The following is a 24,144-nucleotide window of genomic DNA, read 5'->3' on the forward strand; positions in this document are numbered from 1 at the left end:
ACACACACACACACACACACACACACACACACACACACACACACTGCTTTCTCTTGTCTGAATTCATAGCAAACTGAATATTTGGGGGTTTGAAATACTAGTTGGACAGATGTCCAACTAAGCCAGATGTCACTGTCACTTACGCAGCTGATTGTTAAATAGTAAAGAGATGTTCCAAGGAATTGTGATGGACATCTATTACTATTTTCAGACTTTTTAAAAAAAAAATTGCAGCAGAATCTTTTTTTTATTAGGGACACAGAAATAAGTACAGAAGTATTCACCCTGAAGGGCCTAAAAGAGGAAGTCGACCTATTTTCTAACATCATTTTACCAACCAATCAGTGAATTCTTTAATTCTAAAGAAAATAATGGGCAGAATTATGGATAATATAAGGAGGTTAATTATGCAAACAAAGATTTAGATACAGGCCTATAAACATGAGGAAACTTTTAAAGTTTTAGAGTGAGCTACAGAAGCTAAAAGAAGGGATGACAGGTTCACAGATTAACTTTGACCTTGTGGCGATTATGAACTCAGCAGCTCATTACCACTACTCTTAAACTGTAAACGCCAGTCATATTCACAGCGGCTGCTTGTTTCAGCAGCTTTTGAGAAGGTTGATTCTGACCGGAGTGACTCTCTTAAAATATGGCTCCATGATGTCAGAGGCCCAGTGTGACACTTGTGGATGTTATGCTGGGGGACTATTTACAACAGAGTAAGCAGCTCTGACAGCACCTGCATCACTGCGTAAGGGCTGTGATTAAGTCACATGTGAGTGAAACGATCAGGTATCTCCAAAGTGTGTTTAAATGCTTTGTGGTCAACCAAAATAAAACACTAATTATTTCATTGCAGGAGTGTGTGATACAATCAAGGCCCCATTTATATTGAGTAGAAAAGTCCGAGAAAAAATAAAAAATAAAATAAATAAACAGCAAGAAGCGCAACTTCTCGGCGTTCCAACACATCACCATCTCCTCCACCGCGCCTTTCACCCGCTATTTTAGCAGGTGAAAATCCTCCCCTGTTGAGTTTGCGCGCGCGCGTGTGTGTGTGTGTGTGTGTGTGTGTGTGTGTGTGTGTGTGTGTGTGTATGTATGTCTGTGTTGGCAAATGTGAGTGTGTGCGCCCCTCCTACCCTCTCTGCTCTCTGTGTGAGCTCACAGTTGAACATTTGGAGTCGGAGCGGCCAGGATCCGCTGCCCGCCGGGGAGAGACGCTCACCGGGAGGCTCGACGCACACACTCACCGCGAGAAAATGACCGTGGAGAGGATCTTCGACGAGCTTGGACATTTCAGAAGGTACCATTTCTAACATTTATAGGCCTGCTCCTCTCCAGATTTACTAACTTGGTTTATTTCCTTTGTTCTGTGAGTGGGTTCGGGGTGTTTCTGTGGTAGGCTTTCATTAACAGCCCGTTAACTTCTCAACGCCTGAGCTTATTTTTAACACAATTTTAAAGACGAACACAAAAAACACATTAAGAATGCTCAAACCTGTTTACATTTCACAAATTGTTTTGGATACTTCCTTGTTTTTTTTTGGTTCTGCCTTCTTTATGAAAAACAACCAGTCTGTTGTACTGCAGCAGTTATTAGAACTTTATCTGCTTTTGAAGTCAGACTCTCTAACATGTTCTAACTCAAATGTGTCTGCCAAAAAACTGCAGAGTTTCTTTTACTTAATTTCTCACAAAGCGCATGTCATCTTAGTATGATTTGAGTGAAGGCTAGTTGGACCCTCAATATAACAAAATCATTATCATTATTCTACCACTTGTTTTTGTTATGGAAAGTTGTTTCCAACTTGATTTTCTATTCTATTCTATCTAATTCTAATGCTTTGTGATGTTGACTTGGTTTGGTACACTTATACTTTTACACTTTTACACGTATACGCTTACACAGTGGCACAAGTAGAATTTTAAGATTTCTAGGCTTTTGAGAGACTTAAAGACTGCTGCCATGTCACTCAACATCTCTTCATTTTTCTCCAGATATCAGGCATGTCTGTACTTTGCAGCAGTCTTCCAGGCCGTAGCCTGTGGGATCCACTACTTGGCCTCTGTATTCTTGGTGGAGACACCAAACTTTGTGTGCAGCGTGCCTGGGAACATCACAGACATCCTGTACGGTAACCTGACAGGATCTAGCCTGGAAGAGATCCTTCCGCTCTTCAAGTCCGGGACTGGGCCCTTGGTGGTGAGGACGGCTGAGGGAGAACAGTGGGAGCTGAGCCGGTGCCGCTGCGCCCTGCGCATCGACCCAAAGGACTTCACATATGACTTTGATGGCAACAAAACAGTGAGAGCCTGCACTGGGAGCTTTGTTTACGACCACACTGAAGTTCACCAAAGCATTGTGACGGACTGGGACTTGGTGTGTGAGCAAGAGTGGCTGGCCAAGTTGTGCCAGCCCACCTTCATGGTGGGGGTGCTGATCGGAGCGCTGGTGTTTGGGGACATTGCTGACAGGTGAGCAAATTATGTCTTGTGATCTCTTCAGCCAAGTCAGCATTCATTAGTAGGACTTTAGTCTGATAAAGTCAGTCAAGGGTGCACATTGCTATGATGTCTGCCAAACCATCTAAGGCAGAAATGGACTGGAGTTAAGATAGAGAAGATGAAGATTAAGTGCTGATGGCAGTGATTATTGTGGATGAAGTTAATCATCACTACAACTCACAATGCCTGGTGTCATGTTTTATGCTTTTTATCTGTGGTCTTAGCCACAGTGAATAATGGTTGAATGCTTTTACTGGGCTGGGAATTGTCAAACTCTTGGTCCCCTGTCGCTCACACTGTGAGGTGAAGTTTTGTTTGTTAATTGCTGTGAGTTACACTGAGCAGGCCAAAGGGTTGTGGAGCATTTTTTTCATGCTGAAGGCAAAGTGAAATCCCATGTTTATGCTCCACTCTAAACACGCACCACGAGAATATTGATGTTAGACTTTAGCATAGCTTCATCCACGGACATTTTTTTAAAATGCATTTCTCATTTGGACAAGTTAACGTGGTTACTTTATCTCTGTCTTTCTCTTTCTCTCTCCGTTTCGCCCCCCAGAGTTGGTCGTGTGAGGATTCTGATGTTCACCAGCCTCTGTCAGTTTGGGCTCGGGGTGTCAGTGGCGTTCTCTGGAAACTACTATATCTTTGTGGTGCTACGCTTCCTCCTCGCAATGGTGAGCTCAGTGTGTGTGTAGTGTTTTTTTTTCCCCAAATGTATTTATTTGATATTTATTTGTACAGGGACAAGTATGTAGCCTAAACCAATACCTCACACAAATGACTTCATTTATCCTGGTTTAATGTTATATGAGTAAGCTTTAATTGTTAGCTGTTATTAGGTGCTGCTGAGGGTTATGACTTTGCAGCTATGATCAAGATAATAATATTGAGGCTCATGGCCACAGACAAACACCTGGGCAGCAAGCAGGTGAATACACAGAGTTACACTGAGAATGAGAGGAGGTGAACATGGCTCCAGAGACAATTGCACTCAGAGCCTTTCGCTAAAAGGGAACTTGATAAAACGCTTTTTAAATGACAAATACGACACAGATTTAAAGAGAGTGGCCTAAACCAGCATTTTCTTGTTGTAAGCAGGAGCTCCTCAGTCCTCACCCATGATGTTACCATTACTGGGTCAGCACACACATCAGTAGCAACTTTCACATAAAATGGTTGGAAAAAAACATGATTTTTGTGGTTGTGGCATTTGCTTGATATCCACCGCATTTGGCATGTCAACAGGCCCATATAAACCGCAATATTGCCGTTATCTCGACTGCCCTAACCGTAAATCTGCCTCTACTGGTTCATTATGTGTCCAATCTTTCAATGTTTGTCATCAACATCGTCTCTTAGCCTGTCGCTCATGTTTGTCTGTGACTATATTAAGAACCACCTACTTCTTGTCATATTGCAAGTCAAGCCAACATCTAAACCAAAGACAGATTTTCTCTAATAATACTATAAGTATTGGTGTATCTTTAAATGTACATATACTGTACTTCTTTTTTCTCTTATACTGGGAGTAAGTTGTTTTATTTAGGTTGTCTTTAATGTAGTAAAAATGTAAATACAGATGTTAAGGGCAGGATCTGTCCTATCTAAGATATCTGTGTTTATACGAATATGCCATTTACATTTATTCTGAGTTGAGTTTATGCTCCTGTCAAGCTGTAAGGGAACTAAATGTAAATGTGACCTTATGTTTTACAGATTAAATCAGGTCCGGTCAGTTTGTGCAACAGTCAGAAAAACTGAAACTCCCAGACCACCATGTTAAAAGTAGGAAATGATAAGGGGTTCACGGGATAAACACTAGTAGAGCAAGTAAAGTAAAGTAAGAGTGTGTTAGTGTGTAGCACATAATATGTGCTTAAATGAACATGTTTTTGAGGCGCAGGAGATGGAGAGTCGTTACGGTTACAAGACCACATGGCAGTAAAGTTGAACTGAGTCCCTACAGTCAGTCCACTGTTTCACTCCCGCACGTTCTACCATCCCCCCAGTCCTCCTCTGCTGCAGCTGTTTTTCACATAAAATCAGACTCTCAGATAGGGTACGCTCACACTGCCCAGCGGCACTTCACACAGATTCAGTCTTCTAAGCAGGGATTTAAAGCCTGATGGATACTATATGGATTATTCTTAGTTTAAAAGATTTTTGAAGGTTAACCTGTAACTAGCAGATACTGTATAGCAATATGTAACTAAAGTAGAAATCTCCCTGAGATTTTTTTTTTTTTAAACTCTTTATTTATGTTTTTTATTTTCTACAGACAAAAAGAACCGACAAAAAACAAAAAGATAACAAATGTAGTGGGGTGCTAGTGTTAGAACAGAAATATTGCAATTTCAGTAAGTCAGGGGTCTTCAACCTTTTTCAAGCATTGAGCTACTTTTACACAGCAAGAACATCAATGAGCTACCCACGTCTCAAAAGCTCCTGTGTAGCTATGTGATCAAGGATGAGTTTACCTGCAGATAGATATTTTTCAGCCAGTTTGTAGAAAGTTACAAGAGTTTTGTTCTTCTATATTACTGAGTTTGCATTAATGTTTGCAGACTGTATAAAAATGGGACAAATTAAGCGAATGTGCATTCAGAGAAGGCTTTTGGCAACCCACCAAGAAAGAGCTTAAAAACTACTGGTTGGAGATGCCTGAGTTATATAGTGTGACCATTTTTCCCATCTTTTCTCAAATTTGCTCATTGTCAGTCTTAAATAATGAGTCATCCTTTCTATCACATAGATTTCGTTCATAATTTCTCTCCACTGTGTTACAGTTAAAATGTCACTTTTCATCCAGTTTCTTGTAATAGTTTTCTTGCAGGCCAACAAGATCACTCTGTAGAGGTAGGCATCCTCCATACGTACCTCCTCTTTTGCTGGCAGTCCAAAATACATAGTCCCTGGATCGTTTGGTATTTTGTAGCCAAATATTTCCTCAATTACTTTTGCAATATTCTCCCAAAAAGGTCTAACATTTGAACAGGTCCAGAATATATGAGAATGACTGGCATCCATACTACCACATAGTCTCCAGCACGGTTGTAAAATTTTGAGCTGCTTACTTTTGATATGTGGTGTAATAAAATATCTAATTAAGTTTTTCCAGCCGTATTCCCTCCACTGTCTGGAGCTGGTTGAAACATGCTGTGAAAGGCAAACAGAATGACAGTCATCCTCTGACAGTTTAAGTTGTAATTCAGCGTCCCACTTTTGCTTTACATACATGGAGTTAAACCCATTACAATTGTGTAGACATTTATATAATTTGGATACATTTTTTGATGGCAATCTTCTGTAAGCCCCTGTCACCATTTCAATTAGTTCACTGCCCTCTTTTGAAAAGTGAATCCTGATGTCTGAGTTGAAAAAGTGTCTTAATTGGAAGTACCTAAACAGGTCTGAGTTATCTGAGTTAAATTCGACTTTTACTTTCTCAAAAGATTTAAACTTTCTCCCTTCAGTTAGGGTACACACGGCTGTGATTCCCTTTTCCACCCATCTTTGAAAGGTATTGTCAAGCTGACCACTTCTAAATTTAGGGGAATGTAGGGGCCATACCAACAGTTTAGAGTCTCCTTCCACTCCCTGAGATTTTTAGGGCTACTGCACTTGCATGCAAATTGCTAGAAGCTAAATTGGTGAACACATGTTAAATATAGATTGTTTTGCTGCTGCAGTCTGACTTAGCACTGTATGACCTACAGCTTGTGGTGGCATATGTTAGCAAACTTAAGATAGACACATCCTGTGGTAAAAATACTGATAAATGCAATTCAGCATTTCACTGTTAACTTGATATTGCAAAAGAAAATAATAATAATGATAATAAAATAAGCTGCTAAAATTCCTGCTTCAGTAGCCTATATATCATCAGAATGTTTTAATCCCTTTTCTGTATCTCCTCTCGTTCCTCCCCATTTCCTTATTTCAATCCTCCCTCCCCCCTCTTCCTTTTATCTGTGGCGTTCCTGCCCCTTCCCATCTTCGCTTGTGGCAGGTCTCCAGCGGCTACCTCGTGGTGGTGTTTGTCTACGTCACAGAATTCACTGGCATCAAGGTGCGCACATGGACGTCCATGCATGTGCACGCAGCCTTTGCTGTCGGCATCATGGTGGTGGCTCTGACCGGTTACCTGGTGCGGGTCTGGTGGATCTATCAGATCATCCTCTCCGTATGCACCTCGCCTTTCCTGCTCTTCTGCTGGAAGTTCCCCGAGACGCCCTTTTACTTGATGGCCAAGGGCCGTTACAAGGAAGCCCAGAGCCTGCTGGAAGCTATAGCCAGCTTCAACGGCCTTGATTGCAGGCTGAAGGTGGAGGAGCTCTTGGAGCCAGAGAATGGTGGAGCCCTGCTGGAGAAGGCAGAGGAGCGGCCGGTGCAGACAGAAAAGAAGCTGTCCATCCTGGATCTGTTTGGTAGTTGGAGGATGGTGGGCCGTACATGCACAGTGTGGGCCATCTGGTTCATCGGCAGCTTGGGCTACTACGTCTTCTCTTTAGGCTCCGTCAACCTCGGAGGAAACCAGTACATTAACCTCTTTCTGGTTGGTAAGTCATTGGGTGATGAGTGTGAGTGTGCGGGAAAAAGAGGAAGAAAATAGAGGAAATTATTTTTCAAAACATGATTTGGTAACTGTTAACAGCAGCTTTACTATTCCAGTGTATGTTTGCGTCTCTGCATTTCATCATTTACGTCTGTGTCACTGAGTGTGTGCAGTGTGCAATCTACACATCTACTTCTTCCCATTTAGACAAAAAAGCTTCTTAGCTCCGATTAACCAAGCTGAGAGGGGTAGCATTAAAACTGTTTAGAGAATCTCAGCTTTAACTGGACACTCTGTTTGCAGTTTTTTCGTGTTGTACACTCTTAAACATTAGCGTTTGGGAGAACATTGTGTCACTGGGACGGCAGGGAGGTCATTCCTGTTTTCCAGTCTGGCTTTGTTTACTGCTCTGTTTTTGGTAACGTAGCAGGTCAAATTAGCCTGTAAGAATCAAGACACACTTTCCATCTGCCAGCTTAATAGTTTCCTTGTGTTTCTTTTTAACCTAATAAACAAAATAAGATTTGTACTGAAGTAAACATTTTTTGTTAAATAAATGAAGAACTGATATACTGCTCACTGAGTTTTCCCAGGCAAATTTCACTGTATAAACTTTTAAAGCTTTTATTTCTCACAAATGTACATCTTAAATGCTACGTGTGGTACTAGAACTGTAGTAATTTAGTAGATTAATGCAGTATTTACATTAAGTTGGCCTTGTCTTTTTCCTCTTTATACTTTCCTATGATGTTCTTCCTTTAATGTCCAGTAGGAACATTTATAATCCGAACTTATTTCACTTGGAGACACATTTAGAGCACACGAGTAGAGCACATTTTGGATGCTGTGCCTCACCAACATTTCAGATGCCGGTTATTTAAGTCCCCCAGATAGAATGTCACTGTGTCAGTGTGTCAGTGTCACGATAACGTCTGACGTCTGAGAGCTGCTGTGATTGGCTGCTTCCAGGTGCAGTGGAGCTCCCCTCTTATTTGGTTGGCTGTTTTGCAATGGACCGGATTGGCAGGAAGAGGACTTGTGCACCAGCTCTGCTCCTGGCCGGGGTCGCCTGTATGCTCATCATCATAGTACCCGGTGTACGTATTGAAAGAGTGTATGTTTGTGTGCGAGAGACAGAGTGGCAGTATGCGTATGTGTGGAGAGTAACAAAAATCATAAATATGTTTTAGTTTCTTACAAGTTTTCTATATTTGTTTGACCCCAAATTTAGAGGAATAGGTCAGATGCCATACAAATAATCCTGTCATGTTGAATTCAGGCACATTGTCCTTCAAGGAATGCTCACTTCTCACTTATCTCGTTCTCACATTCATCTTTAGAGGCGAGTTGTGTAGTTGTGTGCAGAAAAAGGCTCACTGCCACTCAAGTATTTTCTACACTGGCACAATCTGTCTGGGTTGTTAGCTGTTGACTTTATTGTCACTGGCACTGACACTGACCACTAGTTACTGTTGAGCCCTGATATACGACCCATGCAGTTCCCAATGTGTGTGCAATCCGAGCTCTGACCCAAATTAGCCCCGCTTATGGTTGGGCTGGCAAACAGATGGTACGTAATGTCCAAAGTAAATAGGATCTTTGACATCCGAGGCATTCTGAGTAAAATAGCAGCATGGAGACAGAGCAGACAGCAACCGGGGAGTGTCGTCTAATCTTTTCCCTTTCTTCTCTCTCTGTTCGTGTCACTGTAGTAACTTTTGCAAGAAGACACGAGTCAATGAAACTCCATCTGCAGGCTTACATACACTCCCCCATAAATAACTTGTTTATGTAGCTCTCTCTGGTAAACTACATGGACAAATATATCTTGCCTTGCCGCAGTCTCTAAACATGTTTCCCAGTGTTGAGAAACACTTTGACTAAGTAGAATACATAAACTTGTTAAGGTGACAGTTTCACAGTGATGTGACCTACATACATGGACACTTCACTGGCAGCGACGTCCGGTTAGCTTGGCAGTTTTCATTATTATGAGAAGGGTGGCTTATCTTCTCTCTTCCTTCCCTTTTAGTTGTTTCACTCTCCTGATAGTTACACTGTATATGTAGAACAGTCATTTTGTACACTTTCTCTGAAATCCGTGTGTACATTTTGATAATACCTGCTATCATATAACTTTATATCAGCATATAATGCTGAGTGTGTTCTGTTACTGGGTGTCTATTTATCTCCTTAAATTCAGCACATACTGAGTTTGTGTTAACTGTATGTATGTTTTGATTCATATTTCTCTTAAAGGAATTGTTTGGTATGTTGGTGCTTGCACTTATTTTTAATGCCCTTTTTATTTGAGAGTTGGATGAAAAGGCTGATGTCATTCTCATTTCTGTGAGGTAAATATGAAAGTACAGCGAGAAACCTGTTAGCTTATCTTAGCTTTGCATAGATAGGGGAGGGTTGCCAGGTCTGTGTGACAAAACCAGTCCAAAAACCAGAACACAAAATATGCCACCTCACCATATAAACAATAACAATGCTGTCATTGCCAGATGTACAGTAATATCTACAAAGTAGCACCATAAATGTTTAGGGTACAAGCAGTGATATCAGTTCTTTCACCTAGGTCATAAAATGAACTAATCAGCCTATTAGTTTGACTTGTAGAATCTTTGGTATCATCCCCAACCACATTGTCTTTTATTAATGATCTCTGCACAATGTGCTCTTCTGTGGTGGACCTGAGTCTCCATTCATACTTGTTAAGGAAGATTTGTAACGCAGTTCTTAGTCAAAACGTTATGTTTGTCCACATAGATACTCTGTACTGTACTAGAGAAGGTGTTAGCAATAGTTCTTTCAAGCCTGAGCCTATGCTCCTCCTTATACTGGATTTTACTGCTTACTCTATCTTTTATAAGTAATTGTTTTGTAAAATTCATGGTTTTCTTTTGAATAGCTTTCATGTCATTTGAGTCTGTCACTTCAAATCAGTCACTTCAAGTGTATCACTAAACTGGACAACTAAAACACATCACAGACTAAGACTGTTTAAGTTGTGCGCTCTTAAAAATAATAGCTGATGCGTTGCCAATGTAACCCATTAAAACTTGAAGTGGCGTTGAGGTCTTACAGTGTAGAGGAAAGGTTCTGAAAAGATCTTAAAAAGTATTAAATGTAATCCCTGCACACACCCGGATAGTACTGTGCTGGATTGGACTTGTATATAATTGAAAATATTTGTCCTTGAAAAGTTCTTGAAATATTATATGTTACAAATATATAATATTACAAAAGACTTGCAACCCTGAATATAGTCTATATATCTATATTTATATATAGTATCAATATCCACAGTGTCTTTGAATATTTTCTTTATTTTACCGTACGCATTCTCCTATATATTATTAACACATGCACAAATGCATAAAACATAAATAGTTATGTATAAATGTTTCCTTCGCTACAGACTATAATAATGAATTGCATTAACAAGAGGGGCATTGAGGGAGCAAACATTCCTCCATCTTATTAGATCACTTATGAGAGCATGTGATCAAATAGAATCAAGGCAGCATGATCTTCAGTTCAGCTATCCAGGGACTGATAGCTGAAGTCTGTGGTCTTGTTTAAAGTTTGACTTCTAATGGAGTCAGTGGTCTGATGAAAAGTCTGAAGGTGAAATGTGAAATGTATGTATTTTTGTGTATGATGAAATCTGGAGTATAAGCTGTAATATAAAAGTTATATAAGTTCCCAGTGTTAAGCACACATTTTGCGCTTGTTGTTTAATGAGAGCTGTTTATACTCTTGAGCTTAGAATAAACATGGGATGTTCTTGTTTCTCACTGCCGTCTGACCTCTTTACCCCCCACCACTCTTTTCCCACAGGACATTGAAGCACTGGCCATCGCTCTCAGTATGACAGGGAAGTTTGCCATAGCCATTGCCTTTGGTCTCATCTACCTTTACACCTGTGAGCTTTACCCAACCATCATCAGGTACAGTAAGAACAAACTTGATGGTTTGACTCAGTTCAGAACAGAACTGTCAAAATATTCCAGTTATGACAAACAGTGTCTTTTCATGTCAGTGTTTTAAGTAATCATGTCTGTACCCTGATGTCTGTGAAGCTGTCTTCTCTAATGTACATGTGTATAATCTCCATCCAGGTCTCTGGCAGTGGGTAGTGGTAGTATGATGTGCCGTGTTGGCAGTGTGGTGGCCCCCTTCTGCGTGTACCTGGCTGATGTCTGGATCTATCTACCTCAGGTATACATGTTCTATTTAGGCAGTTCCTCTAATTACCCATTTCACCTTTGCCACCTTTGCACCCCATTTTCATTTGTCAAAGTTTATGTAGAAGGCAACAAGACAAATGTTAACAAACTAACAATTTCCTTTATTCATCACAACTCCTGTGTAGCTCATTGTGGGAATCCTGGCATTCATCATCGGTGTGCTGACGTTGTTGTTGCCTGAGACTCTGGGCAAACCTCTAACAAGCACCTTGGAAGAGGCTGAAGCTCTGGGACGCAAGCCCAGCAAGAAGAACTCTGCCCAGGGCAATAAAGATGCTGAGGACGGGATGGAGATGAGTCAACATGAAGCCAAGGCCTGAGCTGTAGACAAGCAGAGAGAAGTTTTGAAAAACCAAGAGAGGAGGTGACGACTGCCAAAAACTGAAATAGTGACATCACTGATTTATTGGATTGCTGGGAAAAAATGAAAAAAACAACAATCTTTGATCAGAGCTGAAATGATGTGTTTGTTGACATTTTGTTCCGCTTACCAATGGTTCAGTACTTAAAGGGTCCCGAGACATTACGCAAATCCTCCTGCATGCATTCAGATCTCACAAGTGTAATCAGTCACAGATACAGTCCATGAATCCATTGGTCGAGAAAATGATGTGCTGTGTGTGTGGTGTTTGTGTGTGTGTGTATGTATATTGTATCTGTCTAAGATCAAGAAAACGTGGAGGATGTTAGAGGATCATTTCAGTTTATGACCACTTCACTTCAGACAAGCTGTAAACAAGCCAACATTTGGCCACATTATCCAAACCTCTTATTTGGAGGTACAACCCAAATGTCAGTAATAATACCTCTGCATCATAATAATACAACTGCATCATGCACAGTAGGTGAAAGCTGAAACAGAAAATGTGATGGATGTTTACAAAGGACAGCTGGAGTTGTGATTTTATAGTTTGCTTTTGTTTTCTCTTTCAAATTAGTTCAGCTAAACCTGTATGTACCTCAGATCGCAGCAGTTTACTTTATGAGAACAATGTTGTCGAAAGCATCGAAAGCCAAAGCTGGAAAAGGCCCAGTGTAATACACTGGTATTATCCTTTTCAAGAAGGAGGTGAGCGTGAGTATATTAGTGACCCTGATAAAGTCAACTGCTGCTTTAGGATTTAGTTACCTCTCTGAAACAGTCGGCATACGTGCCGATCATGGCTGTGCCTTTTTCTGAACAATAGATTTTATTCTAATGACAAAAAAAGTGCCTAATTTTTTATGAAAAAAATCACATTTTTATTAGTTTTAACTGTTTTTTATATCTCAGGGCATCCACTTTTGGATATCACTGTGAAATGATCATAAACATAATTTACTTGTACACTCAGTTTAATAGTATCTCAGTTTAATAGTATCCTCAACACCATCTTGTTTAAGATGCCATTGCTATGTATGTGTGCGTGTGTAAGTCAGTACAATAGTGGGTGTCCTAGTTTTCTACATATTTTTTCCGTGGATGAAATCTAGATGCTGGACATACTGGAGGAAATGTATATACTGTAGAGTAGTGCGACATTATTATATATTCAAGAGTCAAGACATGAGCTCCAGATGTTTGGACCAAAGGCAGGAATGAACCAACAGTGTGGAGATTGATTCACCTGCTTTACAATATTGTAGTATACTACTAGCATGTTTTTCTTTCACAGCAAAAGATGTGCTTCAATATGAATGAGAACAAAAAATCATGAAAATTAGCTGTTTTCCTAACAGTGATGACCTTTGATCACCAGGTGATGAAAGTACTCGGGTTCAGCATTTAGTTCTGAACAGTTTTACAATCAACAGTATGATTTTTTTGTATGAATTGTTTCTTTGTTAGTATTATTTTTATGTCATTATGGAAAAATAAATAAGATGGCCACTGAAGTTGTTGGTCTCTTCATTACTACAGTACACTTTTAAATTTTGTCTTGTTTATTTGTATCTTCTCTAACAACCGTAGTTCTCCAGTGATACGGAGAAAAAAGCGTATTTGATAAATGAGCACTTTTGCAAGTTAAAAGCTCTCTCCTCAGTCCTTTCTCTCTCTCTCTCTCTCTCTCTCTCTCTCTCTCTCTCTTTCTCTGCCTGTCAGAGGGGAGGGTTCAACCTGGTGCTGGAAAAGTAGGGAGTCTATTTTTGTCATGAAGGGAATATAGAGCAGGTCTGGGAACAGCCCACCAGCGCTCACAGCTTCCTATTCGCCGGCGGAGAGGAGGTCTCCACTGCTGCAACGCCAGCTCCCTCTGCATCACCCAGCTCATGAACAAACCCTCTGTGTTCAACTCTGGAGCAGAAAACTCTACAGATGCATGACTAGTGTATACAGTATGTGTGTGTGTGTGTGTTTGTGTGGATGGAAAAACTTAAGTTATGCACTCCAGTTGAACCTCAACTGACAGGCTGCTAATGTGATCTTCCAGTTCTGTTCTGATGCTGCTGCTGCCCCAAAGATTGTGTGGTTGTTATTGCGGACTGAAGATTGTGTCAGCAGTTCCTCTTCTGTGTATGTTTGTTCTTGTAGTTATGTCTTCGTGTGGACCATAACATGCCGTATACCTGGAAAGTGAGGACATTTTTGGAAAGTTAGAACTCCCTTCTTCAGAGGGCTGTTTGAGGCTGAAGACTTGGTTTTAGGGTTCAGGGCTAGGGGGTGTGTTATGTCAATAGAGGTCATGTATATACATATATAGAATTCCAAATATGTGAGGTATAAAGGCAAAGGGGTTGAGGTAAATGTTATTCCGCAGGTATAAAGACACATGGGAAAGGTTGGAACAGAGGATAAAAACTGTAAATTATGCAATTATGCATCCTTAGGGCCTCTACCAGCACACATACACTCACAATATGAAATTCCTGTTCAGATATTTTCACTTGCCCCAAAGTAAGGGTTTTAGGGGATTACTTATTGCAAATTGTGCATTAAATGGAAAGAGTTACATAAAACTGAATACGGCAAAACGTACATATTTGAAGTGTAATCTGACAGATTGTGAAATTTTCTTTCAAACAGTGGCTCTAAATCAAAGCGAGCCGCTTGCTGCAGAGGTGCTTTCTTGTAATTAGAGAGCAACATAGACTTTTTAGGCTAATCTGTCATCAAACTACTAGAATAATTTTGTTGGTGATGTGATTTTACTTAATTTGTCATGCGTCATGACAGTGGCTGCAAAACTAGAAAAAGTGAAGTTCCTAGGTTTCCAAGTTCAAAAGTAATGCAAGGCAAGGAACTGATGCAACACTACCAAGGTGTTAGAGTTAACAGCATTCCTGAGTCAACATGGCATGCATCATCAAAAACTGCAGTAAGAGTCTTAAAGGTGAGAGTGGACATGACATGTTTGTTAATTCATATCAGAGGACGGGCAGTGCTGTCCAGGCAACAGGGGAGGTAATTTCACAACTGGGGAGCCAGAGGGAAGATGAGTTGAGGTTGGGTGGAGTGATGGACAGGCTGCTGCTGGGAAAAGAGAGTTACACATGTGGTAAGAGTAAAGTGATGGCATGGACTGTGGTCTGTAGGCTGCTCTGTTAGTAGCTGCCTATCAATCTGATATGTGCAGCAGCATGAGTGATTTTAGACAGGCTGAGGATGAAGCAGACTGCAGCATTCCTGATGGGGCGAAGAGGCTACGGCACTGTTCCTAATCTGTATTTTTCACAAAAACCAAGTAAAGCTGAGACAATAGCTGCAATAGTTAGATTTATTCTTAAGACTGTAAAATGATGGACTGCATTAGTTGTTGTTAACCAGTTTTCAGCTGTTGACATAAACCCATTCTTGACACTGTTAAAATGCCAAGAATAGTCTCATAGCCGCCAGAAACCAAAGATACAAATCAAGTTATTAAACACTTTTTTTTTCCTTCCTGAGAATCTTATCTGGAATGCAAATGAATAAAAAAATAATAAATTAAACTGGCAAAAACACTGAACAACAACAAACCAAGACAATGAAAAGAGTACAGACAATGGAGACTAGGATGGTGGAGTGAAATACATAGATGACAGTCACGTATTAGCTTATGGTTACTGCTCTCTGGATGATCTTTACATGAGTGATGGAAAAAAACATGCACTCTGGTTAGCTGCTGGAGAATTACAAAGTAGTGTTAGCTGGGAATAGTAACACTTTCACACACTTCCATGACAATATTTTGAGAGGGAAAACAAACCCTTCAACAGTAACTTCATCCTATTTGAAATTATTGGCAAATTAATATCCAGTCTTGTGACCAAGTCACTTATTTTGCTGCAGAATTTCAGGAAAAGTCACCTCAGAAAAAAAGTGCAGTATATTCATACAGTTTTGCAATGCATCGCAGTAGAAACACTGGTATTTGGCAAACTCAATCTTTTAAACTTTGGGTTAAACAAATTACGCTCCATAAATGCTTTTTAGTGTTTGACTCTAAACCCAGCCCATATTGGGCTCTTCCAAATAATAAATCTATGCTAAAATACACTGCTGGTTTGGTCAAACTCAATCATTCATGCACACACAGTTGGAATTCTTTGAATTCATAATTGAGTGCTTACTGTTTAACCCTCATATATACCTAATAATATCTTACACTTTAAACAAGATGTTATAAACCATATACTACAACAACTGACCTGACTGTGTCACAACTCCGCCAGCTGTGCACAGAGGTTCCTGTCGGTTAGTTGAACTCTTAGCAAGGTTTGGCACTTACAGTCCTAGACAGCTAATATACAAAAAAGGGTTTTGGTACTTTTTTTTATTTGTGGATACCATATCCCATTCCAGCTTTTAGGACATTAACCCTTCCATATGTGTGTCATATGGGCTTCATATGAATCTCTTTTTTGGACAAAGTCTCTGAAGTCCTCTCCTACAGTAAACACCCCAGTGACCAACATTTAGAATATTTCCCAACACATTTTGATATCCACATCTTAGCTAATCTCTCCTGGAGATACAGCGCAATGGTTTTTTTGTGTTTTTTTTTCTTTTTTACATAAACGGACCCAAAAACAAGCTCAAATTAAAATAAAATCTTAAGTCACGCAAATTGAGCTTTAACATTATTTCCCATTGTCCTTGGTCAATTTTAAATAGAGCTGTTTGTCCTTCCAATTACTCAACCCTTTAGTCCTCAGTGCTGAGCCTGTCATGATAGGAGTGTAATGCAGATGGAAAAACAGAGCCCGTACAAACACGAGCACCAAGATCCACACACCCCTAAAAACACCTCTCTTTTCTTAGGAATGCTGAAAGATGGGTGGCGCTCCCATTTGCCCTCAGGGTGCCTTCAGCTATCCCCAGCCAATTCTCGCCAATCATCTCTTCTTGGATACATCCACTGTTCATCAAACAGCCTTTAGGGATGGACCAGCCAGCTGTTGGCATCCTCCAGGTCTGTGTCCAGCTCCTCATCTTCATCCAGAGGCTCCGGGGTTCTGAGGGCCAGCTCTCGAAGGAAAGCAGGTGAGTAGGCGGTGGGTTGGGACACAGATTTGAGGCCAATTTTTTTCTTCATGAGGTGGAACTGGTCACGGATGAAGTTGTAGAACTCGTACTCGTAGCGCATTCGGTGGTACAGCACCTGCAGGGCCTCCAGAGTGGGAGTGTGTTTACGTACTGTACCTGTCATGTTCCCCATTTTCCTATAGTCTGCAGAAAGGAGATGAAAACACCAAGAGGTCAGTTGCATGCAGCTTCACAGGAACCCACCGACAACATACATAATTTTTATGAAATATACATTTGCCAAGAACATGCACTTACCAGGGCTCTTGTAGATGTTGAGTACTCCAGTAAAGTAATGAGGTAAGAGCCTCTCCAACAGGAGCAGAACATCCTCCAGCTCCTCCAGGATACCAACAAGGAGGTAGTTCTCCAGCACGTTCTGTTTGGCCCTCTCCAGAGCCCATACTCCTGGCTCCCTGGTGGAGAGATAAAAAGAATGAAGAGACGGCAACAGACTTTCATGACAAGCATATTAAATATCACAAAATTTTACCAATGTCTATAACATCAAAATGCTTTGTCATGCATCTTGTAGATACCTGCATTGAGGATGCTGTCCACAGAAGTAGGGAATGATGTAGAAAACTCTGGGGTTGGAGCACTCAGGGTAATTCTCTAGAATGCACACATTGATATCCTGAAAGCAGAAAAACATAAAAGAGTGCTTTTAATTTTCCTGCGCTCATTCCTTTCTAGCTATCTTTCTTAGATGAACCAAAAACAGAATTGCAATGTTGTGTTTCTGCCACTAGAGGGAGATCTTCACCAGCACTACTGTGAACTCAGGCTATCTAGTCATCAGCTGAAAAGTGCTATGCAAAACAACATCCTGAGCACAAAGATAAGATCTTCCCCTTCACCACAGTTCCTCTCAGAGTCAGAGGTGTCAAATCAGAAAACATAGTTTTTCCTCTAATCAAATAAGGTTTTGCGTGGATTCCTGCTCACCTGCAACAGAAATGTATGAAATACATCAGCTACAATTGCTTGTCATTTTGCAGTGATCACTCCAGGATGAACATAAACATTCCATGTCTTTATTAGTCAGAAATAAAGCCATTGGAGCAGTGTTGTGGACTTTAAAACAGCCCATGTCTAAATGTGGGAGCGATTAAATAATAAAAACGGAAAAAAAAACCAGCAAAAGATTAAAAACACACATGCAGGAGTGAAGCTGGCCAGCCGCTAAGTGCTGTTGAACTAGCAGTCAAATCCATGTCAGGTGACGTAAGTCTTATGGATGGCAACAAGGCCTGAGCAACAAAATACACACGTACACACACATGGGCGCACAGAGAAACACCACATGCTTGTGCTCAAGCAAATACATACAGTAGCACCAGGATACATGCATGACCAAAAGGTGCTGACAGGCCTGTTGTATAAAAGAGAACAGCATCTAAAAGTGGAGGCAAATTGAAAGTCTAATGACTGCGTCCAAGCTTGCCTTTAAGATTTATACTCTGATAAGTTGGTAATGGCTGATTTAAACAGAGCAGTTTGTCAAAGCTAACACGGAGGCCAACATGTTCCATCACAGAGATTAAGTTGGGTCAGACGGGACCAGAGGCCCAGACCTTCCCAGAGGATGCAGACTGCCATCGAGGGTGAGACGTGAGGGGCCTGCGGGTGAACACTGGGAACACAACACCTCACAAACAGGGGCGCAAACACGGACAAAGGAGAGAAACCTGTGTATATGAGCATGCGTGAGCCTGGATTGTGAGCATTTTTTTTACACAGATAAGAGTTACAGTAAGCTGATTGATTGATTCAAAACTTTATTCGGTTGTATTTTTGGCTGCATGTTCGTGATAGCAAAGATTATATTCATTCCATTTTTGCTCTGTGTGACAGTTCACAGTGAAAAGGGCAATAATTGAACTATATCATCACATAACTGTACATCTTGATAGCTTACCTGGCTACCTAATAAGGAGGCCATGACGGGAAGAGTGTGAGGGCCTGCACAGAAGTCTATACATAAACTGAGATGACGTACATTATGCACTTGGTCAGTTATTTTTTCCTTGTGGCTGAATGCTGTGGTGCAGCTGAGTCTCTGATTCACCAAGAGGCTGAAGGGTTTGTTTGAACTTTATTACTGAGCTGCACTATACGCAGGGAATAAGACTTATTGGTGATCAGTGAAGCAAACCATTGGAAAGCTCTTCAAAGAAACCACAACAAAACCCCAGACGAACCTTTAGTAAACAGTTCAGCTTTGTTCCATTGTTAGTATGCGGGTCGTGTTCGGACTTGCAATAAGTTTGCCCATGTTTTCTTTGATTCATAATTTCAAGAATCATTTGTTGTGGTTCTAGTGTTTTATTATTCAGAGAATGACCGTGTCAGTACATCCACTATTATCAATTATAAGTATATCTCCTGCGGTCTACAGTTTCCTGTCTGTGATAAGTGTTCTCAATAAATATGCATAGTTTGGTTCTTTTGCAGCATATTTTTTTCTGAGAAATCACTACTCGCAATTTCAAAAGAAAGTCAAGTTACAGTTGATACACGGACTGACTTGAACTCAAATGCAGCACATTTACATTTCACACACACTCGCCCTGCTAATAAACAGATGCTGGGAATGGACTCCAGACAGGCTTTATCTACAAATAGCATAAATGCAGCCCAGCACAAAAGCTCCTAAGAAAATCATTACGTGCCAAATTAGAGACAGAATAAGGGGGGAAAAGCAAGTGAGAGCCAGAGACAAAGACACAGAGAAAGGCGGATAGGAAGTGACACGTGTGACGCCATTCCCTGACACACACGGCTCATTGCCAGGAAGTCCCTTTGCCGTTTTGCTCAAACACGTGATACAGAACCCTTATGCCTCAACATTTAGGGGACCTCTGGGAATCCAGCCACAACTCATTTATATACAACTGCGTGCAATCAAATATGCACACACACAGCCAAGAGACAAAACACACTCTCTTAAGAGAACCCATTAGTATTTCAGAGAGAGCTCCTGTGTGCACACTCAGGGTTATTGTTCCTTTTCTCAGTGTGGATTAGGCCAACTGAGCAGTCACAGAAACTGTAGCAAAATAAGCCCTAATCTCCCGTTTCATTGAATGGAATGTATGCATGAATTGAATCAGGAGTAATTGATGATGTAAACCTTTCCCATGGGACAGTTTGACTCAGTTTCCACCAGGGATCATGGGAGTGATACACCTGGGTCAAATCACATTCAAACCAGCATTAACTGATTTTCTTGTCTCTCGGGGGCAATGGAAACACATATTTTAGACTTTTAAGTTGATCTGTTCAAAGTTGCTTATTATATATATATATATATATATATATATATATATATCCAGTAGAAACAGAAAAATATTGGCATTCACTTGAAGTTGTATTTCTATCCACCTGATGAATTTAAGCCCAATATTCTCTTTTTGCTGTTTTTGGTCTCCAACAACATCCGAGCAAAATTCGAATAATCTTCAAATAGTTCACAGTGACTATCAAATAGTAATTTTGTTTGAAATGCATATCCCCAGTTCACAGTTGGTTTTTAGAGCTTTTCCATTGAAAGCAACTGCTTGCTACAACCCAAAACTAATGAACTGAACCAAACTTAAGTGCAGAGCTTATTCATCTGTGGGTCCATCTGCACCGGTGACACCTTAATATAAGATATTCATTATAGCTGCCTCTTAGCATTTGTTTTACTTTAATTCTTTAGGATTGTGTCAGCTGCTTCCAGACAATACAGAAACTATCAGGTAAATTGCCACTCTAAAAATAGCATATTCATATAAAATATATCTCATATACACACATATATAAATATATAAAAAAAAAAAAACTTGCTGAGACACCTGGTAGATGTGACCAATAAACTTCGTGTGTCAGTTGCACCTTAGGCAGTCAGCAGGTACCCCACCTTACTGTTTCTAATGTCAAAGCATGCCAGGGCAAGGTTGACTGGTTGATGCCAGTAGAGCCTCTCTCATTGTGTGTGCACTTATTTGTTTGGGAATGTGGCACTGTAAATGTCACATTAACTGACAGCAGATGATTCTCACCTTTCACCTATGTGGGAATCTCATCTGATCAGACCAGTACTCAAGTGTGAGAACTTATCAGACATTTTGCAAGTGTTTGCATGCACACTCCTACGTGTATAAACACAGTCGTACACACACATTATACTTTGTGGTAGGGCTGGAACGTGATTAATCACTCTAAATGGCTCTCTTTGTATTTATCATTTTCATACATGCATTTAAGTACAGACTTAACTCTGTACAATAAATAGAAAAATCTGACCAGATCAATCTGAGCAGACTTTTTAATACCAACTTGATTCTAAATAATACTTTATAATTAAAGTCCTTAGTGACAGTCCATGCATGTGCTCAGCCCCATGTGTCCAGTGCATGCCTTTGTATAGTGTAGTGTATGTGTGCGTAAGAAGGGGTGTGGGGACTGATGGAAAATCCAAGCAGACCACAGGAATGTCTCGGTAACACGTGCATCAGGTTCCCTTGGCCCTGGCTAGCAAACTGACAGTGTTCTTTCATTGACACCTCTCATATACACCCAGCGCAGGGCAGCCAGGGCTAATGCACACCAGGCAGGGGATTTATTCAAGACTAGTCTGAACTCAGAGTGTTGACATAGTGGGGCACTCACGCTGATACACCCATAGATATTCGAAATGCTATACTTGTGAGGCCATTCATCTCCTGGCCTCAAATCTGGACCTTAACTCTTTACAATACACAATGAAACTGGCGTGATTTTGGATATCAACATCAAATCAAATAACTGCATGTAAAGTGGGATTGTTGCTGAGAATCAGTGCTGCAATTTTACTGTTTTGGGTAACTGGTTAGTCTGCTAACCCCCCCTAATAAAAATGTGGACAGCGACTTGCAACACAAATTCACAGAAGCTGAAGGCCCGACTTTCTTAACCAGCCACTTGGCTTTAAAGGTTAATCCTTAACCCCAAACCTAATCTTAATCTTACGTCTGTCTAACACATGAACTCTGTGTCTGTTTCTGGCTCTGTACAGTATGTTGATTCCTAAATTCTTACTTTGGCCTGTAATTGGTTTTTCAGCAAAGTTCAGCACATTTCGTGGTCTATAGCAACGACAGTGTGAATGCTAGTGTGGCATATGCTTACAGCCACTATTTATATATGATTTAGCACAGGCTGTTTTTGCTGATTAGGTAAGCTAAGTTGTTGCTGCTAACAAGCACAGTCAGTAAAAATACCAACAGCAGCAATGTGAAGCAGCAAGAAAAGAGAACAAAGCAAAGCTAAACAAGAACTGGAAATTTTGCTTCGCTAAGGTGGTGTCATCTGAGAGAGACAAAGTAACTAGGCAGATGTTATGCAGCAAAATCTCAGTTCTAGATCTTTCCAGGGAATTAGTCCTATATTGTAGGGAGTTAAATTCAATATAATCTATTATTTATATTATTTATTATGAATATAATAAGTTATGGGGAAGAGGGGAAGACTTAATAATAGTATAATACTAGTGAAATAAACTTTAGTGACTCAAGGCAAAACACAGCGCACAGTATGCTGACTGCTCAAACAAGCTCAAAACAAAGCAGTGAGCACCAACAAAATGTCACAACTTCACTAAAATTTTAGTCAGGTTTATACCTTTGGTTCTCTTAAGGGCAGGAGAGTAAACACACACACACACACACATATACAGGTAAGCCAGTCTACAGCTACACAGCCTCCCCTTCCCCTTTAACTGTAGCAAGGGGCCCCCGTGGTCTGCATACTTTAATAACTGAACTCACATGGCTCAAAACTCCAGGGAAAGCAGTGCAATACTTAATTACACCCAGTCAAACTCAAGCCAGAATGACATTCACTCCTCCTGCTAGCCTCTCAGTATGGCTTTCTGAGCCCTCGGCGTCTCTGACAGTATGGAGGAGTGTGGGAGGAATGACTAGCAGTCTACCTGTGTGTGCCTGGATATTGATTTCCCATACAATCTTGAACAAGTCTTGATATAATCTTTGCTTTGACTGTTTTCTAAAATCCCAAATACGGTCTGTTTGTGCCCACCTGCTCCCCTAATCCCAAATGTAGTTGTTTGTCTAACTTAAGGGGAATTCCAACCTCACAGCAGACCTATAACTTCACTGCTAACTGCACTGCACTGTATGCCATGAGTGAAAACTGTATTTAAGAGCTCCTCCACACTGTAAAACTCACACAAAGATGAAAAATGGCAACTTTAAAATTTAAAGTAGGGCTCCAGCTGTAAAATATGATATACATTGCTTTTAGTATGATGCTACAGGGGTAAACACCTCTGTGAGGCAGATGTAGGATACAGGAGGAGTTTCTGATGTGGTTATACTAAATCAAGTCTCTAATTGGAATCACAGTAAGTTTTAAATATTGGGTTAGCATCAGTCTGCCATGGCCTTACAATTTCCCTTCCTCCCTCCAGCAACACCACGTGTCAAACATCTTCAAAGAGAGCAGAGCGTGGTTTTAATATATTTCTGTATGGAAGAAATGTTCTGTTGCTTATATTTTAACATTCATTGAGGTGATATCTGCCTCGAGATAACAACAAACAGAGATCTCCAGTACAAGAGTACATTCATCTGGCTGACATTCAGGTCAGATTTTGCTTGTTAAAGATCCTTCGTGGAAGATTATACAGTGTGTTTAAATAACATAGTGCAACAGTCAGTATCATTCCCATACCCCATCTTCAAACACTCTCAGATCATCAGCCATGCAAGTAAAATAACACACACCACACAGTCCTCCCTATCAGACCTCTACATCCAGGCAGTTTGATGGAAAACAACACACATTTAAAAGGACCATTCACACCTCTTCCACAACTCATCCCACCTTCTACCTGCAGGCTGCTGTGCTGATTATCCTCTTACCAGGACAAATCTACTCAAAAAATCATTCACACCAACTGCAACAATTAATATGATCAACAAACTATGAAGGAATTAGTACTAACACACATACTTGCATTTTACAGCTGAACTGCTCTTAACCAAATGTGTAAAAACAAATTTATATATTTATTTTTCTTTTCTTACCCCTGATTTCCTTTTATTTGTGGATCTTTGTTTGTGTAGCCACGCCAAAGACTAATTTCCATCACTCTGTGTCGGACAATCAAGTTTAACATAATTGATGCTCATCAAGGTCAATAAGAAATTAGTATATAATATAAATATAATTTCAGTTCATGTCTGAGAGCTTCGGATTATAAATCAGCTGGCCTGGAACCAAAACAGACGCAGATTTAAAGCATTGTTACTGGCAAGCCAGTGACTCAGTCATAAAGTAAC

The 24,144-nt window shown here is 40.4% G+C and overlaps 2 protein-coding genes across 3 annotated transcripts in view; one reads left to right on the forward strand and one right to left on the reverse strand.

The window, feature by feature from the left end:
* Positions 1–1,186: 1,186 nt before the first annotated feature.
* On the forward strand, positions 1,187–13,190 carry slc22a16 (solute carrier family 22 member 16). The gene is made up of 8 exons (XM_070849729.1): positions 1,187–1,309; positions 2,005–2,481; positions 3,071–3,188; positions 6,524–7,073; positions 8,039–8,166; positions 10,919–11,028; positions 11,200–11,299; positions 11,454–13,190. Exons 1-8 carry the CDS (start codon positions 1,266–1,268, stop codon positions 11,646–11,648), a joined length of 1,722 nt encoding a protein of 573 aa, XP_070705830.1. The 5' UTR covers positions 1,187–1,265; the 3' UTR covers positions 11,649–13,190.
* Positions 13,191–15,022: 1,832 nt separating this feature from the next.
* Positions 15,023–24,144, reverse strand: part of usta (uronyl 2-sulfotransferase a) — a 53,498-nt gene continuing 44,376 nt past the window's right edge. For both annotated transcript variants that reach the window (XM_070849465.1, XM_070849464.1), the window contains 3 exons: positions 17,353–17,450; positions 17,072–17,229; positions 15,023–16,957 (listed from right to left, as the gene is read on the reverse strand). In XM_070849465.1, the coding sequence (XP_070705566.1) occupies positions 16,665–16,957; positions 17,072–17,229; positions 17,353–17,450 (549 nt within the window). In that variant the 3' untranslated portion in view covers positions 15,023–16,664. The remainder of the gene's footprint in view (positions 16,958–17,071; positions 17,230–17,352; positions 17,451–24,144) is intronic.

The sequence above is a fragment of the Pempheris klunzingeri genome, chromosome 18 (genome assembly GCF_042242105.1).
Source record: "Pempheris klunzingeri isolate RE-2024b chromosome 18, fPemKlu1.hap1, whole genome shotgun sequence".
NCBI lineage: Eukaryota > Metazoa > Chordata > Actinopteri > Acropomatiformes > Pempheridae > Pempheris > Pempheris klunzingeri.